This window comes from Ursus arctos, unplaced genomic scaffold, assembly GCF_023065955.2.
Source record: "Ursus arctos isolate Adak ecotype North America unplaced genomic scaffold, UrsArc2.0 scaffold_8, whole genome shotgun sequence".
Lineage (NCBI taxonomy): Eukaryota > Metazoa > Chordata > Mammalia > Carnivora > Ursidae > Ursus > Ursus arctos.
The window spans coordinates 8,309,215-8,327,940 of NW_026623100.1; the positions used below are offsets into that span (position 1 = coordinate 8,309,215).

At 41.5% G+C, this 18,726-nt stretch overlaps 1 protein-coding gene across 1 annotated transcript in view; it reads left to right on the forward strand.

The window, feature by feature from the left end:
• RFX8 (regulatory factor X8) overlaps nucleotides 1-18,726 on the forward strand; it is an 84,955-nt gene that overhangs the window by 24,777 nt on the left and 41,452 nt on the right. The window contains exons 3-5 of the mRNA XM_057309074.1: nucleotides 3,398-3,521; nucleotides 14,169-14,230; nucleotides 15,304-15,390. Coding sequence (XP_057165057.1) covers nucleotides 3,450-3,521; nucleotides 14,169-14,230; nucleotides 15,304-15,390 — 221 coding nt within the window. The 5' untranslated portion in view covers nucleotides 3,398-3,449. The remainder of the gene's footprint in view (nucleotides 1-3,397; nucleotides 3,522-14,168; nucleotides 14,231-15,303; nucleotides 15,391-18,726) is intronic.

The window sequence follows — 18,726 nt, forward strand, 5'->3', positions numbered from 1 at the left end:
CGACTCTTGATCTTGGGGTTGTGAGTGTGAGCCCCATATTGGGTGGAGAGATTACTTAAAAAGAAATCATTTACTTAAAAGAAATTCATAGGGGTGCCTGGGTGGCTCAGTCAGTTAAGCATCTGACTCTTGATTTTGGCTAAGGTCACAATCTCAAGGTCATGAGATCTAGCCTAGAGTCAGCCTCAGCACTCAGCAGAAAGTCTGCTTGAGATTCTCTCCCCTGTCCCTCTGCCCCGCCCCACACCGCACTCGTGCACGCTCTCTTTCTCTAAAATAAGTCAATAAATCTTGTTTAAAAATCATAATTTCCTATGTGTGTGGAGACTATATGCTGAAGCAACTGCTCTTTGAGCTGAAGTAAAGGCACAACCCCGAACAGGTGCTCTTACTGGACAAACTAAAACCTTCTTTCAAACTTTCCATTTTTCCCAGTTAATATATGCTGGCTCCCCACCACAGGCCAGTCTCTGAGATCTGGCTGGGGTCTTTGGGAAAACAACCAAAGGCACATGGCCAGAAACGGGGTGCAGCCAGGATCAAAGCAGCAAAGTCACCAAGTGGCAGTGCAAGGCTTCAGACCAGAAGGCAGCCCTGTATTTAGGTGTGTAACAGAGAAAAGACTCTCCTCGCAGACCTTTACTGTTATTCTCATTGATAGTATTATTTGGCCTTACTTGTGCACCCGGATAACAGGCAGACTCAGTAATGTCATTTTGAAAGAGAGAAATCGTTCATAGAGGCCTAGACCAAATGAATTTCTGTGACAAGGAAGAAGCATTTGCAGAAATTTAAACTAGAGTTCGTTTTAAGGAGTATTTCGCGTGTTTCTTTTCTAAGGAGACCATTCCATGACTAAATCAGTAGTAGCTGTAAATAAACAACAGTGAGTCTGAACTTAACACCTGTCACAGCAGCTCCCCAAGCCTAGCTATCTTCTGTGGTACTTCAAGTATAGACTTTTCATGTATCAGTGAGTGGTTTCTGAACAAAAGATACATAAAAATCACCGAGTTGCATGAAGTCGCCTCCCCCTCCCCACCGAGAGACATCACCCTGCAGTCAACATCGAGCCAGTTAGCAGCCATATTTAAACCATGGTAAAGTATGTCAAGTGGCATGTTCTCACAACAATGTTGAGGAGACCCTTGGAAAATCCACTCCTTGGGCAGGTACTGGGTTGAAGAGTGTCTCCCCAAAATGCATATCTGTCTGGAAGCTCAGAATGTGACCATATTCAGAAATAGGGTCTTTGCAGATGTAACTAATTAAGAAGAGATCATACTGGATTCAGCTGGGCCCTAAATCCAATCACTGGTGTCATCCTAAGAAGAGGAGAGAGGACGCTCAAAGAAGAGAAGCCCAGGTGAGGATGGAGGCAGACACGAGTGTGACGCATCTACAAGCCAAGGATGTCCAGCGACCACCAGAAGCCTGGAGGAGAGCGTGCAACACATTCTCCCTCAGAGCCTCTGGAAGGAACCAGCCCTACCGACACCTTGGTTTTGGACTCAGTCTCCAGAACTGTGGAAGAACCAGTTTCTGTTGTTGTAAGCCGCCTGGCCTGTGGTAGGTGATTTGTATACCTCAGTGTGCAGGGCCAGAGATTTCCCCCACCTCCCATATGTTGGTTTTCCTTTTACTAGGAAGCCGACGGGGTTAACAATTGTGTCTTTAGCTCTCAGAGAAAGTAAATTCGGGCCTCAGGGGGCCTCATCCCAGAAAATAAGCTGTACATCATCAATGAGAAAGGAGAAGATGTATTGGTAAATTTCCTGCTACAAAATTCTTCTGTGTTTAAAAATTATACTGGCTTGCTTCGTATATTTCTCTAAAAGAATGAGGAGAACCCTGAGAGTCCCTCCTCAACCAGTAAAGGGAGCGTTGTGATCAGATGTCACTGTAGACCACACTTTCTGACCTCAGTCTCCCCCACTTCTTGCCCCACACACATACTAGTTTCTGGAACAGGGACACGGCTGTCCCCACAGGGCTGGCTGTGGGCTGTGGGCTGTGAGCCACAGGCAGAGTCCCTCGTGGCCAAGGGACCACCGCCTCCCCCCAAGCGTGGGAGCATTTGAGCAGTGGAAGACCCCACCCTGAGCAGAGGCCGAGAATGCTGCAGATCACACATAAATGCCACTCAGCTGGAGAGGGAAAGCGTACGGCCTGTCTCTTGGTGTCTCACACATTACATCTCATCTCAGTTCAAAGCATCAAAATATCGTGGCCTGCCCTAAATTACTCAGATTAAAAATTTGTGCAAACAACTAGGGGAGGGAGGCAAAGTGTTGCACACGTGCCCTGGGTCACAGGCACACAGGGACTGGGGAGCCTGCAGGGGTGATAGAGCGAGTAAATAACCCTCACTGTTATAGCTATAGAGATCTGGGCTGCAACCTTTACAACAGGACATAAAACAGTGTCTGCTGAGCCAATAATTTGGGCTTCTTTTTAATATGTCTACATGCCAAAAACAAAAACAGACAAAAAAAACAAACAAAACAATAAAAACCCACCATGTTGATTATCTAGAGACCCATAATTAGAATACAAACTGGTGCAGGCACTGTGGAAAACGGTATGGAGGGTCCCCAGAAAGTTAAAAATAGAATTACCCTATGATCCAGTAAGCATACTACTAGGTATTTACCCAAAAAATACAAAAACACGAATTCAAAAATACACACGCACTCCTGTTATTGCAGCATTATTTACAGTAGACAAACTATGGAAGCAGCCCAATTATCTATCAATAGATGAACGGATAAAGTTGTGGGATATACACAAATGAAATATTATTCAGCCACAAAAAAGAATGAAATCTTGCCATTTGCAACAACACGGATGGAGCTAGAGAGTATAATGCTGGGTGGGCAAAATAAGTCAGAGAAAGACAAATACCATTTGAGTTTACTCATATGTGGAATTTAAGAAACAAAACAAATGAGCAAAGAGAAAAATAAAGAGAGACAAACCAAGAAACAGACTCTTCACTATAGAGAACAAACTGATGTTTCCTGGGGGGGGGGGGATGGATGAATTAGGTGATGGGAATTAAGAGTACACTTACCAGGATGAATGCTGAGTAATGTATAGAATTGTAGAATCACTATATGGTACGCCTGAAACCTACTATAACAGTTAATGATACTGGAATTAAAATGAAAGATTTAATAAAAAAAAATAAAGACGCACAATCGATATACTTAACTCTGGGCTGAGAACAAAAAGGTACATTGCTGACACTGATTGGTGAGCCTTTGCACTCAATAACTTAAACAGGTTTCAGTTCCTTGGATCCCACACCTGTGTCTGGCTGTTGATCCTTATCAAAATGTTCTGCCCTAGAGAAACTGATGCCGGTTTCCTCTGCCTTGTCTCCCTCTCCCCCCAGGTTGGTTGACAATTTCTGTATCTGTGAAGGGTACAGTGTGCCTCGATGCCTGATGTATGAGATTTATGTGGAGACCTGTGGCCAAAATGCTCAGCAGCAAGTCAACCCAGCCACCTTTGGGAAGGTAGGTTGTAATGACAAAAATATGGTGCTGAGTTAAAAAAAAAAAAAAAAAAGTATGCAAGTGGATTAATGAGGAAATGTTAAAATCTATTTGGGTCTAATGGGTTCTCAGTGGGAATAACTGGCTTCACTCCGGGAAGCCAACCAGATGGTTAGTATTCTCCTTCATCTTCCTTGAAAAGCTGTTCTGTCCTTTGTCCGCACTTCATCGTGAGGGACCAGGAAAGGTAAGGAACGGGCGGTGCCTAAGAAAAGGCAACTGTGGCAGCTCCAAACACGCCAAAAACTCAGCCAGGTTTGCTGGGCCATTATTCTCTGCATAGAAATGCCAACACTTGGGATGCCAGGGTGGTGCAGTCGATTAAGTCTGACTCTTGATTTTGGCTCAGGTCGTGGTCTCATGGTCGTGAGATGGAGCCCCATGTTGGGCTCCATGCTCAGTGGGGAGTCTGCTCCAGATTCTCTCTCCTTGTCCCTCTGGCCCTCCCGCTCATGCTCACGTGCACGCTCTTTCTAAAATAAATAAGTCTTCAAAAAAAAAAAAAAAAAAGGAAAAGAAATGCCAACACTTAGCACCACACAAACTCCAAGAGCCACTTGTGATGTCAGACAGCTGGTGCTTCCTACAGTTTGGTTGGACTTAGAGAATCCATTGGCTCTTAAATGTCTCCTCTGGAGGTTAAGAGGTCTGTCAGGAACTTTGTGTAGACCATATAATACACAGCAAACATTAGCACAGGAATAGTCACTGAGACCCTCTACATACAACAAATTTACTGAGCAGCCGCTCTGTGCCAGGCACTGTGTTAGGTGCTGGGAATACAATAATGAGCAAACAGAGAAAAATGTCTGCCCTTACTAAATTTATTACAGTAGAAGGAGGCTGAAACATAAGATAAAATACATAGTATATTAGATAGTATAAATGCTAAGGGAAATAATAGAACAGAAGGAGATAAGGGGTGTGTGTGTGTAAGAGTTGTAATTTCAGGGAAAGCAACCAGGGAAGGCCTCCCTCAGAAGTATGAGTCCAGACTTTGAAGAGATAGGCAGTGAGTGTATGTGGATATAAACAAGAGCAGTGCAGGCAGAGCCAGTGCAAAAGCCGTGAGGGAAGAAGGAGCACAAGCAGCAGGGAAGCTGCAACAGCTGGAGGAAGGAGAACAGTGAGGGAGGACCAGGATGATCTTCAGCACCTTGAAGTCAAATCAGGGAGGTGAGAGGAGCCAGGTGTGTGGAGACTGGGCAGGAATGCAGCAGTGAGAAGAGGTCAAATTCTGGCTATATTTGGGAAACAGTCAGTAGGATTTGTTGATGGAAATAATTAATAGAATCACAGGACTTAATCATTATTAAATTAACAATAATAACTTCCAATCATTGAGTCATATTTATTTTTCAAGGCACTTTTCCATCTGGTTTTTAGGAATAGACAGACACCAACTCAGTACAAGTTAAAAGAATTTTTTTAAAGGGTAAGGGATATCTCATTAAATCCTATTATAAAAAATTTGGCCTTCATAGAGTCTAGCCCATTGCTGCCTAATAGAAATGTAACAGGAGCCACAGATATAATTTAAAATATCCTAGTATCCTCATTTTTGAAGTCTTTTAAAATGTGAAATTTTTTATTATTTTGAAATTTAATCCAAAATATTCAAAATATTATTTCAATGTGGAATCGATATTATGAAATCATTGAGTTACTTTTTCATTCTTCGTGCCCAATCTCAAAAATCTGTGTGTACTTTACATGTAGAGTCCATCTCAGCTTGAACTAGCCACATTTCAAATGTGCAATAGCCACATGTGGCTGGTGGGTCCCATCTCAGACAGCCCACACCTAGATTCTAAGTCACCAGGCATCTCTTTTCTTTCCCTCTGGTATATCCTTAAACCACTGGGACTCTGCTTCTCTCCACTGGCCTGCTCCATGCCCCTTCCCAGAAGCCAACTTCCTTCACTGGCTTCCTGATTTCCCATTATGGCTGCTTGGATGGTGCTTCCCATGATGCTACACCTGACCTTCTGCCCCAGTGCCTGATACTGTACCAGTCTGTGGGCAAGAGAGGCCTGCAGGAAAGACATGTGGGCGGGGAGGAAACAGTTGGCATCTTTAATGCTTTGTCTTGTGTCACAGCCATTGGCTGAAGCAGGTAACATTAGAAGTCAAGAAAACAAACCAGCAGTGATTAAGGCTGAGGATAGCACAGCTAGTTGCAATGCTTGGGTGGTGTTTTTTTTTCCTCTACTCTTTCAGGTTCTTTTGGTTGGTCTAAGATTTAAATTGACAAGAGACAGATCAACAAGAGAGAATCAAATTTAATTATGTATGTGTGGGCGCTCACTATAGCCATCTAGACCGAAGGAGAAGAGGGTAGGAAAGTGGGACTTCAAAAGGGAAAGAATGCAATTCATAGGAAGATGAAAAGAGTAAATGTTTGGTAAACAAATGTTAGCTGGGCCATACAGAAACAAAGAGAAGAATTTTAACAGATTTTGCTAAATTCCTCCCTATCTTTCACAGTTCATTCATATTGTACTGTAGTTATCTACAGTGATACCTCGCTTAGAAGATAGCAGGGGGGCGCCTGGGTAGTGCAGTCATTAAGCGTCTGCCTTTGGCTCAGGGCGTGATCCCGGCATTCCAGTACTTTCCAGGATCAAGTCCCACATCGGGCTCCTCCGCTGGGAGCCTGCTTCTTTCTCTCCCACTCCCCTACTGTGTTCCCTCTCTGGCTGGCTATCTCTCTGTCACATAAATAAATAAAATCTTAAAAAAAAAAAAAAAGATAGCAGGTCCTCTAAATTCTTTTGGTGATTAGGGGAAAGGTCAAAGGTTCTTCCTGAGCCTTCTCTTTCTTAAAAATAATCACCTTAAAATAATCCACATACCAAAGAGATACATTTTCCGGTAGCAAATTTTGCTCCCCTAGGGTTCAAATACAGTCTCCTAAATTGTGGGTCAGTTCTCCCACTTGTTTTTCCCTCAAAAATATCCTTGAGTTAAAAGAGCCCTTGGAAGTCACCTGTTCCAACTCCGTGCAAGATCCCTTTGAGAACGCCTCTGGCTGGAGCTAAAATTTTATGAGAACAAAATGCCCTCTCTGGGCAGAGACTATCACAGGCTTAGAACTGGGTGATGGGGTAGCACACTTCTGTGCTCTTCCTCTGGGCAAACATGGTCCTGCCCCAGGATCTTGCTCAGCAAGTAGAGCACAGGCTGATGAAAACCTGCTCAACTACTCATCAGGGACCTTTGTACAGTTCACAACCTATACAACCATACTGCTTTGGGCAGCTACTTGGCTTGGGCTGAAATGATGTGGGTGACAAGGAGCTTGCTGACTGGGCTGCAATGATGTCAATTCAGTATCTCCCTCCCTTCCCTCTTTCCTTTTTTTGTGCCTTCTCCCTCTTTTCAGTGGCCCTCAGATGTACAGAACTGAATTGGTTCATGACACACTGTCATCATGGGTTTATGCATGGCCTAATTCCATCTGGGTATTTAGTTCTTTTTAACAGTGGAGTGACATCTGTGAACCCACCACCCCAATGAACCACTGCACCAGTTGCCCCATATCCCATCTCCCTGCCCTGCCCCACTGGTGGGAATCATCAACCTGTTCGTCATTACCTTGCTTTTTAAAAAAGAGTTTTGGTGCATTTATGTGTATTTTTTAACCTTTCGACCACCTTTACCTCTTTTGCCCACTCCCCTGCCCCTTGCCTCTGTCAACCACCAACCTGTTTTCTGTATCTGTGAGTTTGTTTTGTTGTTGTTGTTTTGTTTTTGTTTTTTAGGTTCACATATAAGTGAGATCATATGGTATTTAGCTTTGTCTAACCTGTTTCATATATGTATTTCTAAAAAGCATATTTTTAATTTTTGTTGCTTAACTTTTTAAAAAGAGGTATCATATTATTTGTCATCTTTGGGACTTTGTCCACTTAATATTGTATTAAGGTTCCTCTAGATTCATTTGACCATTGTGTAATATTTCACAATTTACTCATCTGCTGTCCTACTGATGAGCATTTGGGTTGTTTCCAGTTCTTGCAGTTGTGAACATTCATGTGTGTATTTCCTGCTGTGCACATGAAGATGTTCTTTTAGGCGTGTATGTCCAGGGATGAACCTTGCAGGCTAAGGGGGGGTGTGACTGATGTCTGGGGAGGGGGCCAAACTATTTTCCAAAGTGGCTGCTCCAGGTTACCCTCCCACAAGCAATTCTGTGGATTCCAATGTTGTTTCCAAAACATTGACATTTTTAGATCCACTCCCCTAGCCAAAGTCTTCATCCCTGGTACAGAGTCATTGGTGGAAGGGTTGCACTTTTGATAATAATAAAATACATAGGAGAATCTTGTAATATTGCAGCTGCTCAAAAACTTGAACCAATTGTTTACATCTCCTTGTCTTCCCTTCTCCACACTGAATATTCCTCAGCTGCCAAATTTTTACTTTCCTGCCCACTTGTTTCATTATGACTTCAATTTACCAGTGTTCTTCTTAAAAGGTAGATAGCCCCAAGGGGTACAACCCAGTACCTTAGGAGTGCTCGATGACAGAGGCTCTTAGTTTTATGGGGGGAGAGCTACTATTGGCTTTTATCCTTCCATGTCACTCTGTTGGTTTCATTTTAAGCTTGTGGTCAACAAAAATAACTCTTAAGTATTTTTTCACATGAATTAAAATTAAGCTGCCCCCTCAAAACTGCCTTGGACACTGTGAAATACTCTACATAAATACAAAATATTATTGTCAGATTATTGTCATTATACAGGTAACTATTTGAACCCAGGAGCAGCCACTCCCTTATTCCTATAATTTAGCTTCTTAGTTTCAATCTGTGGTTCTGCTTACCAGTATCTTCTTGAATCTTGTAGGTCATCCAGTCTTCTCAACCTGGTGAATCTCCCATATTTGAAATGCATATCTCTTATCCCTCATTCAATAAATGAAAGCAATATGAGTGTGCACAAGACATTGTGCTCACAAGGTGTCCCTAAGGAAGGTTTTCCAGCCAGCCAGGAATTCCCTCGGCTAGCTTATCATTTCATCACTTGGCAGCCTGGGACACTTCCTCAAGGGGACCCATTCCTGCGTCCCCTGGCTCTACAGCATTTTCTTTATCCACCTGCCTGGCAACTTGATCAGATGAAAGCGGTGTGACTTGAGCGTGACATGTTTAGTCTCTGTAAGATCTCTACTTCCTTTTCTCAGAAATCAAAGCCTGCTTTTCAAAATCCTTTTTAAGAGTTTCTTGTAAGTTGTGTCCCCTCTAGGGTAGTCTCATTGCAGAGCATTCCAAAGGAAAAGTTAAAAAGAGACTCCAGTGTGCAGCAAGGGGCATATATTTAGCATTTTTCATCTTAATGCTTGCCTTAGAATCCATTCTTTAAGACCACTAACTTTCAGTTCTCATTGGGGGGTTGCCTGAAGAACGGGCCATTCAGTGGAGCCCTTGTTGGGAAGGGACCCTTACTGCCGAATTTGTGACTAATGGACTAGGGAGAGGAAGGGGAAAAGGATATGATCCCAAGCATGTTTACAAGAGAAACAACAAAATACCCAATTCTCATTTCCTCCCTCTTCCCCTGGGAATGGAGTTGATTCCAGATTCCACATCAAGTTCCTGTGCAGATGTCGGAATGTTTCTTGCTCTTTTTGGCAGCCCTGGGCAGATGATGGGTAGTGCTCATTCTTGGTGCAAGTGATAACTCACATGGATTAGGGAATTTCCATAACACCGACTTCCTTTTTAAAAATAGCATTTACTGATGTTTTTCTGATTATAAAGTATTACAGTCCCCTTTATAGAAAGTGTAAAAATTACAGAAAACTATAAAAAGAGAAAGATAACTACTGGCTATAGCCTCCCTGTCCAGAGCTGTAGCCACATGCATATAGTTTATTTGCAAGTTTGCGCACACATGCACATACATGTGATCAGCCAGAGCTAAGGGACTAATTGCACAGTGACTTTGTCTTCATTTCCCATGGTGCTTTGAACCTGGTCATTGGGTGGTTTTTCCTCCACTCCTGAATCAGCACGTGAGCATGCAGTGTGACCTCTCTAGTCCTTGGGTGATACAAAGCCCTGTTGTCACTCTTAATTTACCACATGGTATCAGTCTGATGCTTAGTATGTCCAGTCCCATATAATATCAAAACTGAATTGAGTTTAAAGTGGAATCTTTATTTTATCTCCTCCAGGATGGCTTCTTACCTGCAAAGGACTAGGCGTGGGGGCTTCTTCTTCCCTCCCTATCTCTCCTCCCCACAACTTGCTGGGGGTTGGTTTGACCCCTCTGGAATCGGGGGAGGTAAAAATGGCTGGAAAACTCCTACTGCTCAGCTTCACACTTTGGGGGCCAGGCAGACTCTTGTTTCCTGGTCCTTTTGGTGGCTTCTTCAGAACAGCCCTTGGGAATGTTCTAGTGTGCCTTCCTTGTGTTGGTCAATGACTCTTTCTGCAGCCTGACTGTCCATTCTGGGGGCCTTTTGCTGGGCAAAGTCCAGGCTCTTCCACATGCCATCTCCTTCTCACATGTAGACAACTTTTGGCCATAGGAACTACTCAGACATTCTTGGCCTAAACAGACTGTGGGTGCGCCGGCTGAAACCAGGGTGGTAGCCACTCTCCTCTGCCTGTCCACCAAGCGCGCTGGGCTGCCTGCCCACAGTCTATCAGGAGTCGTATGCCAGAGCCAGACACTAACTCCAGGGGCCTCACAAAGAGTGCTTCAAGTGAATCTGTGAATCGTCTTCTGCTAGGCCTGAGATGATTGAGCCACACTCTGTCCCACACACCCTTCACAGGTAAAGAGGTTATTTTGCCACAAGAAATCCCCTTAGACCTCCTCCTCTCTCCATTTCATCATGAGTGATTTGAGTTGAGACTTATTAGGGTTTTAAAAAAACCAATTTTAGGGGCGTCTGGATGGCTCAGTCGTTAAGCGTCTGCCTTTGGCTCAGGGTGTGATCCCAGCGTTCTGGGATCGAGCCCCACATCAGGCTCCTCCGCTATGAGCCTGCTTCTTCCTCTCCCACTCCCCCTGCTTGTGTTCTGTCTCTCGCTGGTTGTCTCTATCTCTGTCAAATAAATAAATAAAATCTTTAAAAAATAAAAAAGTATGGACCTTTAAAATAAATTAGTTAATTAAAAAAAATAAAAAACCCAATTTTAGCTAAATGCCTGAGGGTACAAGGTCCCTAAGATGTGTGTCTCAGAATTCACTTTGCTATCTGTTGTCTGTTGTGTTCATGTCTCATCCTGTTGTATAGATACTATGTGGATGAATGGATTGAAAGATTGGTGTATGAATAGGTGAACTGAGAGGTGAATGGACAGGTGGATAGACAGCATGCAATATGGTATTTTTTTATCATTTTTTTCATCATAATAAGTATACTCTTTAATTCCCATTCCCTATTTTCCCCTCCCCCTTATCCTCCTTCCCTCTGGTAACCATCAGTTTTTTTCTCTACAGTTAAGAGTCTGTTTCTTGTATTGTCTGTTCTCTCTCTCTCTTTTTTCCTGTGTTTGCTTGGTTTCTTAAATTCCACATATGGGTGAAATCATATGGCATTTGTCTTTCTCTGACTGACTTATTTTGCTTAGCATAATACTCTCTAGCTCCATCCATGTTGTTGCAAATGGCAAGATTTCATTCTTTTTTGTCACAGAATAATATTCCATTATTGGGCTGCTTCTATAGCTTGGCTATTGTAAATAATGCTGTAATAAACATAGGGGCCCCTGTATCCCCTTAAATTCGTGGGGTGTTTAAAAAATTTTTTGTGTAAATACCCAGTAGTGTGATTATTGGATAATAGAGTAGTTCTATTTTTAACTTTCTGAGGACCCTCCATACTGTTTTCCACAGTGGCTGCACCAGTTTACCTTCCTACCCACACTGCACGAGGGTTCCTTTTTCTCCACATCCTCACCAATACTTGTTGTGTCTTGTATTGTTGATTTTGCAATATGGTATACTTTTTAACAGAACTAAGCCTGGAATCCGACTAATTAGGTTATAACCCTGGGCAAGTTATTTCATCTTTTTGTGCCTCAACATCATCAACTGTAAAATGAAACGATTCATAATGTTAATAACAGTACCTACCCTATGAGATGCTTTTAAGAAATTAATGAGAGAACACATATAAAAAGAACTGAGTGGTCCTGGCACATAGGAAGCACTCAAGAAATAATTAACTTTTATAATTACATGCCCATTTATCTAAACTTAGAATATCATAAACATTTTCATATTAAAATATTTTTTAAATAAATGTTGTAAAATGGTGCCAAACACTTTTTGGATGTTCCAGAATTCATTGAACCGTTTCCCTTGTTGGAAATTTCGGTTGTTTATCATTTTTCTCTATTCCACCATAAGTCTCCATCTTTTGGTGGTAACTTCCGTAGGAGGGATTCTAGACCATTGTAACCAATACACAGCCCTCATGGTAGTTCCTGATACTCTTAACCAAATCCCTAATATTTTTAACCTAGAAAATTTGTTGGTTAAGTACTATATTTAGCTGTTTCAACTTGCACTTATCGGATGATTAGGGAAGGTAAACACTTTTGCATGTATTTTGGTCATACGGATCTTGTGTGTATACATATTATCGCCAGACCACTTTCTACTGGGGTATTGTTGTTTTCCCATTAATTTATGTGAACTGTCCATATATTAAATATATACATTTCTTACTTATTACATTTTTTTTTGAAATAATCACCTCAGTTGGTTTTTACATTGAACTGTGGTGCACCTGATCACAAAATGAAATCACAGGACAGTCTGGGGTTGGAATTACTCAGTAAAATAAAATGTGCAGATTCTTATGCTGCCAGACAACTAGGCAATTTATTTCTGCTTCTCCCTCCAAAACACCAGATTATTTCCCAGGGCCTTGAATCTGAGCCTGCTGCATAGCTTATATTAATTCTTTTGGGTACCTATGATTTTACAACTAGATATAGAGGGAAGGTTTTATGTGATTTTCTTAAGAGGTGATGGAATTTCCAGAGTCTGTGGTGGAAAGTAGGAATTTCTGGCTTCTATTTCTGTATTTTTAGACTTGCTGACTTTTTCTTTTATCATTTATTCTTCATCTGTACATTTTGGACCCCTTCCCTGAAGGAACCTCTCGATTTGGCCTCACAACCTTGGTGTTTAATTGTCAAGACTTGCTTTTCCTGTTCCTTCATTTTTCTTCCTCTACACCTAGGCTTGGGTGGCTTCCCATAGGAAGACGTAGCGCCTAGAACCAGGCAAGAGAAACATTACACGACACTGTCAAATCCTGCTGCTTAGCAGTTAAGAAAAAAAGAAGGGGGGGGCGCCTGGGTGGCTCAGTCAGTTAAGCATCTGCCTTCAGCTCAGGTCATGATCTCAGGGTCCTAGGATGGAGCCCTGCATCGGGCTCCTTGTTCAGCGGGGAGTCTGCTTCTCCCACTCTCTCTGCTCCTCCCCCCATTCCTGGTCTCTCTCACACTCTCTCAAATAAATAAATAAAATCTTAAAAAAAAAAAAAAAGAAAAAAAGAGGGATATTAACAAGAAAGCAAGCAGAAGCTGAATGATTATGGAAGGGATTTGAGAAAAATAGTGGAAATCATTACTTGACTTCCTGAAACACCATGCCTTCCATACTCTGTATTTTTCTAATTCCACCATGCTCCGGTATTTCCACTTTCAAACAGACATACACTTGGATACCATGCATGTCATGAACCTCTTCTAATTAGGAAAATGGAACAGACTTCTATTTTTTTAATGTAATTAGTCATAAATATAATATTAGCGCTAACAAAACACATCAAAAACATATCTCTGGGAGTTGAGAAGTTGAGTCAGAAGGTGCTATGTTATTCAATATTTTGAGATCATTTGCTACCAAAATCTTTAAAACCAAAAAAAAAATAAATAAATAAGTAAACAAATGAATAATAAAATGTGAAAATTACTATTACATTGGAAAAAGAGGAAAATAATAAAATTATGGCAGCTCACATGATGGACTCTTATGCAGCTATTAACCCCTTATTTTTAGAGAATTCTTAATGACAAGGGGAAATGTTTATGATACACTGTGGAGGGGAGAAAATCAAAAGCAAAACTGCACACATGCTAATTGTGTGACACCAGTTGTTTCCTATGTATACCCAAGGAATCCATACACATATTGAGGCTTGAAAATAAAAACTGGAAAGGGGAGCCTGGGTGACTCAGTTGGTTAAGAAAACAGCTCTTGGTTTCCGTTCAGGCCCAGATCTCCGAGTCCTGACATCTAGCCCTGTGAGGGGCTCCAGGCTCAACAGGGAGTCTGCTTCTCTCCTCCTTTTCCCTCTGCCCCTCCCCTCCGTGCGCATGTGCTCTCTCTCTATAAAATAAATCTTTAAAAAAGAAAAACTGGAAGGAACCACACTGAGTTTTCAATGGCAGTTTCCTCTGAATCGTATATTTTTGTCCCTATACTTGTCTGACTTTTTCCAAATGTCATTTACATATATTTTCTTTATAATAAAAAAAAGAGGAAATACAACTGAAACATTGTAAGAATAGAAACTATAAGTTTTGTTTCTAAATTTTCCAATTGCAGCTTTAAATCTGGTTTATTCTTTTAGCTTGTGCATTTGGTTTTTCCTGATCTCGGCACCCGGAGGCTAGGCACGAGAGGAAGTGCCAGGTAGGCTTGTCATTTTTGTTTCATTTGAAATGTTAGAAACAAACATTTTGAAAAATCACAAAATGGGTGACACAAAAATGCAAAACTAAGCAAACTAGAAATATCAACACTATCAAAGAGTTCCCATGATTCAAATGAAATCCTAGTGCCTGGAATAATTTGGGTGACACTAGAAGCAGATAGTAGTTTCTACTTTCTTAGGTATTTTGTTGAAATATGAAAGTCACAATGTTTTCTTGTTTCAACACTTAAAATGTTTAGACATATAGGTGTCCATTAAAATATTTAAATACACACAGAGTTATAGAACTATTTTAATTTTTCTTTGAACTAAAATTTCTAAGTATTCACCTAGTTGGCATATTTGAATTATTTTCCGGAGACCAGGGACCCAGGCTCCATGTATTTTTAAAGCAAAAGGAAATTCCAGTGTTATCAGGTGCATCGTATTATAATTGTCACTCAATTGCTATTGTTATTTGTTATTTCTTTTAAATAAAGAGAAATCAGGAGAGATCAGTGAGATCAGAAAATCAGTGAGAAGGGATGGAAGCCAAATTAAGAAAGGGGCCTGCTACCCACGAGGGAATGAAGACAGCTGAAGCATTTGCCAAACTAAACATTGGGTAATAGTTCATTTGAAAAAATTTTGTTCTGCTGCTGTGAGCCCAGACAAGCAGCTGCATTTTCCCAGCTCAGCAAAGTGCCTGGGCTGCAGGGCAAGAGCCGACTTCCTTCTTGGGTTTGTAAGAATCCGAGCCTGGTTCCCGAGAGAGGGAACGTGGGTGTCACTCCCCTATACTTTAAAAAGGTTCATGGCGGTGGCAGTAAGAGGCTTTCCCTGTCCCATCTCTCTAAGACCGGTGTGTCCTAAATTGGGAAAGCAGAGTAAAACACTTGCGAGCCCGTTTCAAAGCTAATGTGTATGGAATAGTATGCAACTGTCTACCCAACAGAGCTAATAAATGGTGTCGTAGATAAAACTCAGATCTTCGTTAGCTAGTCTATTTTGTGGCTTCTGTAAAGCATGTCAGTGATTTGACATAATCTTGAAGACAACCTTTATTTTTCAGATATCATTATGATGGAATCTGTATCAAGAAAAGTTCTTTCTTCTATGCCCAGTATCGTTACCTTCTGGGTGAAAAAAGGTATCACAGGTTAGTGTCTGTTATTTAGGTATTTTGGTCACAGTCTGATTAATATGAGAAGCATTCATATTTTAGTTGAATCTAATTGGCTTTTTCAGCTGTTCTGCTATTAATGATACCTTCTTAAGAATGGAAACACACACATCATGTCAACATGGCTTTGATGTGGGCAGTAAATCAATCTCTGGCAACAGAGAAAGGCATTTCCAGTTCATTTTCTTGGATACTTTTCATTATAATTATCATCTCAATCGCCAAAGCCATTTTTCATTCGTTCTTCTCAACTTCTTGGTAAAATATGACAGAATTGGCCACTTCTTTCTTGAAACGTCCTTTAGCTCTTAAGACTGCTTTATCCAATTTCTTTCCTAGAGTGACCCCTTCTTGTCTCCTTATTGCTCCCCTCCCCTTAAGTGTGGGCATTTTCCTGAGACTCAACCAACGGTGCTCTTCCTATCCCTTGGTCCCAAGATATCTCATCGTTCTTTATCTTTCACCTATCACCACACCCCCATGATGACTCCTCCTTCTAAGTCACTTTCCATGGCCCTTTCTCTCCCACCTCCCAACCATTCCTCTCAGTCTTTCTACTGGATATTTTCATTTACATGACCCATTGGTGCCTCATACTTAGTATGTAGAAATCTACATTTTTAATCTCCCTCCAAGTCATCTCTGCCTCTTGACTTCCTTATTTCAATCTATACTACCAATAGATAGAATCTGTACAAAGTTGTCACCCCAAAGCTATCCCCAACTAGATTGGAAAGGAGAGATTCAGCCCAGAGATGGTTCCAAAGCTGCCGTGATCATTGGGATGAGCGCCTGAATAAAAAATGAGGCAGATCAGAAAGACCTCTCCAAGGCAGGGTCCTCAGTTGGTTGACTCAGCACAGCCTGTCCCACCGAAACCTCAAACTTAACCTCAAATAAAGTCATTATGTTCTTCTTCCAACCAGCTCTTCCTCTTAAATGTCTTATTCATCTATTAGTCACAAAGATGGAAAAATTACGTCAACAAAAATAGAGAAGTTAAGGAAGGGAACAGATGGGAGACTTATTTCACTTAGGGTTAGAACTCTTCTTGTGCAAATGTATTCTCTTGCTTGCTGACCCATACACTCCTGAAAGGCTAGAGCCAGTGTCTCATTGTTTGTCCCAGAGCACCCAAGGCAGTTTGGAGAGCCCTGCAGCATGACCAGGCTGGCCCTCAGCCATGAGAGGCCATGAGTGTCCTGAGGTCTCTGGGTCAGTGTCAGAAATGGTCTGAAACTGGTCTTTGTGGGGGAAAAAAAAGTAGGTTTTATGCTCAGCAAGGAAGAGGAGGGCTGTTAGGGGACACAGATAAGACACAGACGTTGGCTTATCCATGAGATAAGCCCAGCAGCAGGTGCTTTTCATGCTCAACACATATTTAGTAATATTTAATAATTGATAAACTCAAGTCTTGGCCAGTTAGGAGTTATTTTTTAAGCACTAAAATTTAAGGTAACTTTCTTACTGATTCCACATTTTTAGAAATACTAAATATATTTTAGAATGCTGAAATAAATGATATACTGTTGTTAATAATCTATGAACTATACAGATGAAAATGTCTTCCATTTTATTGTACCTTTTATAGAAGGACCTGTGTGACAAATTCCTCTTAAAAATCAGGTCTCAAAAAAGGGGTGCTTGGGTGGCTCAGTCGGTTAAGCATCTGCCTCCAGCTCAGGTCATGATCCCAGGGTCTTGGGATCAAGCCCCATATCAGGCTCCCTGCTCAGTAGGGAGCCTGCTTCTCCCTCTGCCCCTCCCCCTGCTTGTGTTCTCTCTCTGTAAAATGAATAAATACAATCTTTAAAAACATTTTTTTAAATTAGGTCTCAAAACAAAAACTTCATTTCTTTAGTGTTCAGGTAATGAAAACTATACAACTCATCTATTCATTTATTTGTTCATTCAACAACTATTTGAGTTCCTACAATAAGTCAGGCCCTGTTCTAGTTACCGGTGATGAAGCAGTGAATGAGACAAACAAGGTCTTCCGTCCTGTCAGTTTTAGTGGGGAAGACTTAAGACAATAAAAATGGAACAACAGCAAGATTAATCTGAAAATGATAAAATGGAGTCATGGGAAGGCCTCTTTGAGAAGATGCTTTTTGAGCAGAAAAGTGAAAAAAAGAGCCAGCCAAGTGAGGATCTGGGGGACATGTAAGTATTCCAGGCAGAGGAAAGACCAAATGCAAAGGGCCCCAGGCAGGGATGAGTTCAAAGAACAGCAAGAAAGTCTGAAGGTGGAGGTTGGTGAATGAGCAGAAGAGTGGGAGGACTGGAATCTGAAAACACAAGCGGGGCCTCTAAGTCTTGGCAAGGAGGTGAGATGTTATTCTGAGTGTGATAGGGAGCCACTGGACAGTCTCAAGCTAGGCTGAAGCAATCTGATTATTTTTATTTTAATGTTTTAAAATTTGAGTATAGTTGACATGCCTATTACATGAGTTTCAGTTGAGTTTTCAGTGATTCAACAACTCTACACATCCTGCTATGCTCACCGCAAGTGTAGCTCCCATCTGTCACCATCCAGGGCTATTACAATACATCAACTACATTTCCTATGCTGTAGCTTTTATCCCTGTGACTCATTCATTCCATAACTGGAAGCCCATAACTCCCACTCCCCCTCACCCATTGTACCCATCCCTCACCCCCTTTCTCTAGCAACCACCAGTTTGTTCTCTGTATTTGTAGGTCTGATTCTGCTTTTTTTTTAATTCATTTGTTTTGTTTTTTATATTCCACATAAAAGTGAAATCATATGGTATTTCTTTCTCTATTTGACTTATTTCACTTAGCGTAATAACCCTCCAGGTCCGACCATGTTGTCACAAATGACATGATCTCATCCTTTTTCATAGCTGAGTAATATTATCCATTGTGTATATACACCACATCTTTATCCATTCATCTATCAGTGGACACTTCGGCTGCTTTCATATCTTGGCTATTGTAAATAATGCTGCAATAAGCATAGGAGTGCATGTATCTTCTCAAATTAGTGCTTTCCTTTTCTCTGGGTGACTACCCAACAGTGGAATTACTGGATCATATGGTGTTTCTGATTTGTATTTCAAAAGAAGAGCCTCCTGCCAACCATGATAACACTGGACTGTGCAAGATGATGGGAGAGGACCCAGAGTCACCAGTTAAGAGACTTTTTCAGCAGCCCTGGCAGAGCTGGCCCATGGAGATTTCTCACTGAAATTAATTTGATTCTCTCAGAGAGGCAACATAATACTGCATAATATTATGCTTGGATAAGGGCAAAGACTCTGGAACAGCCTGCCTGGCTCTGCCACTAGT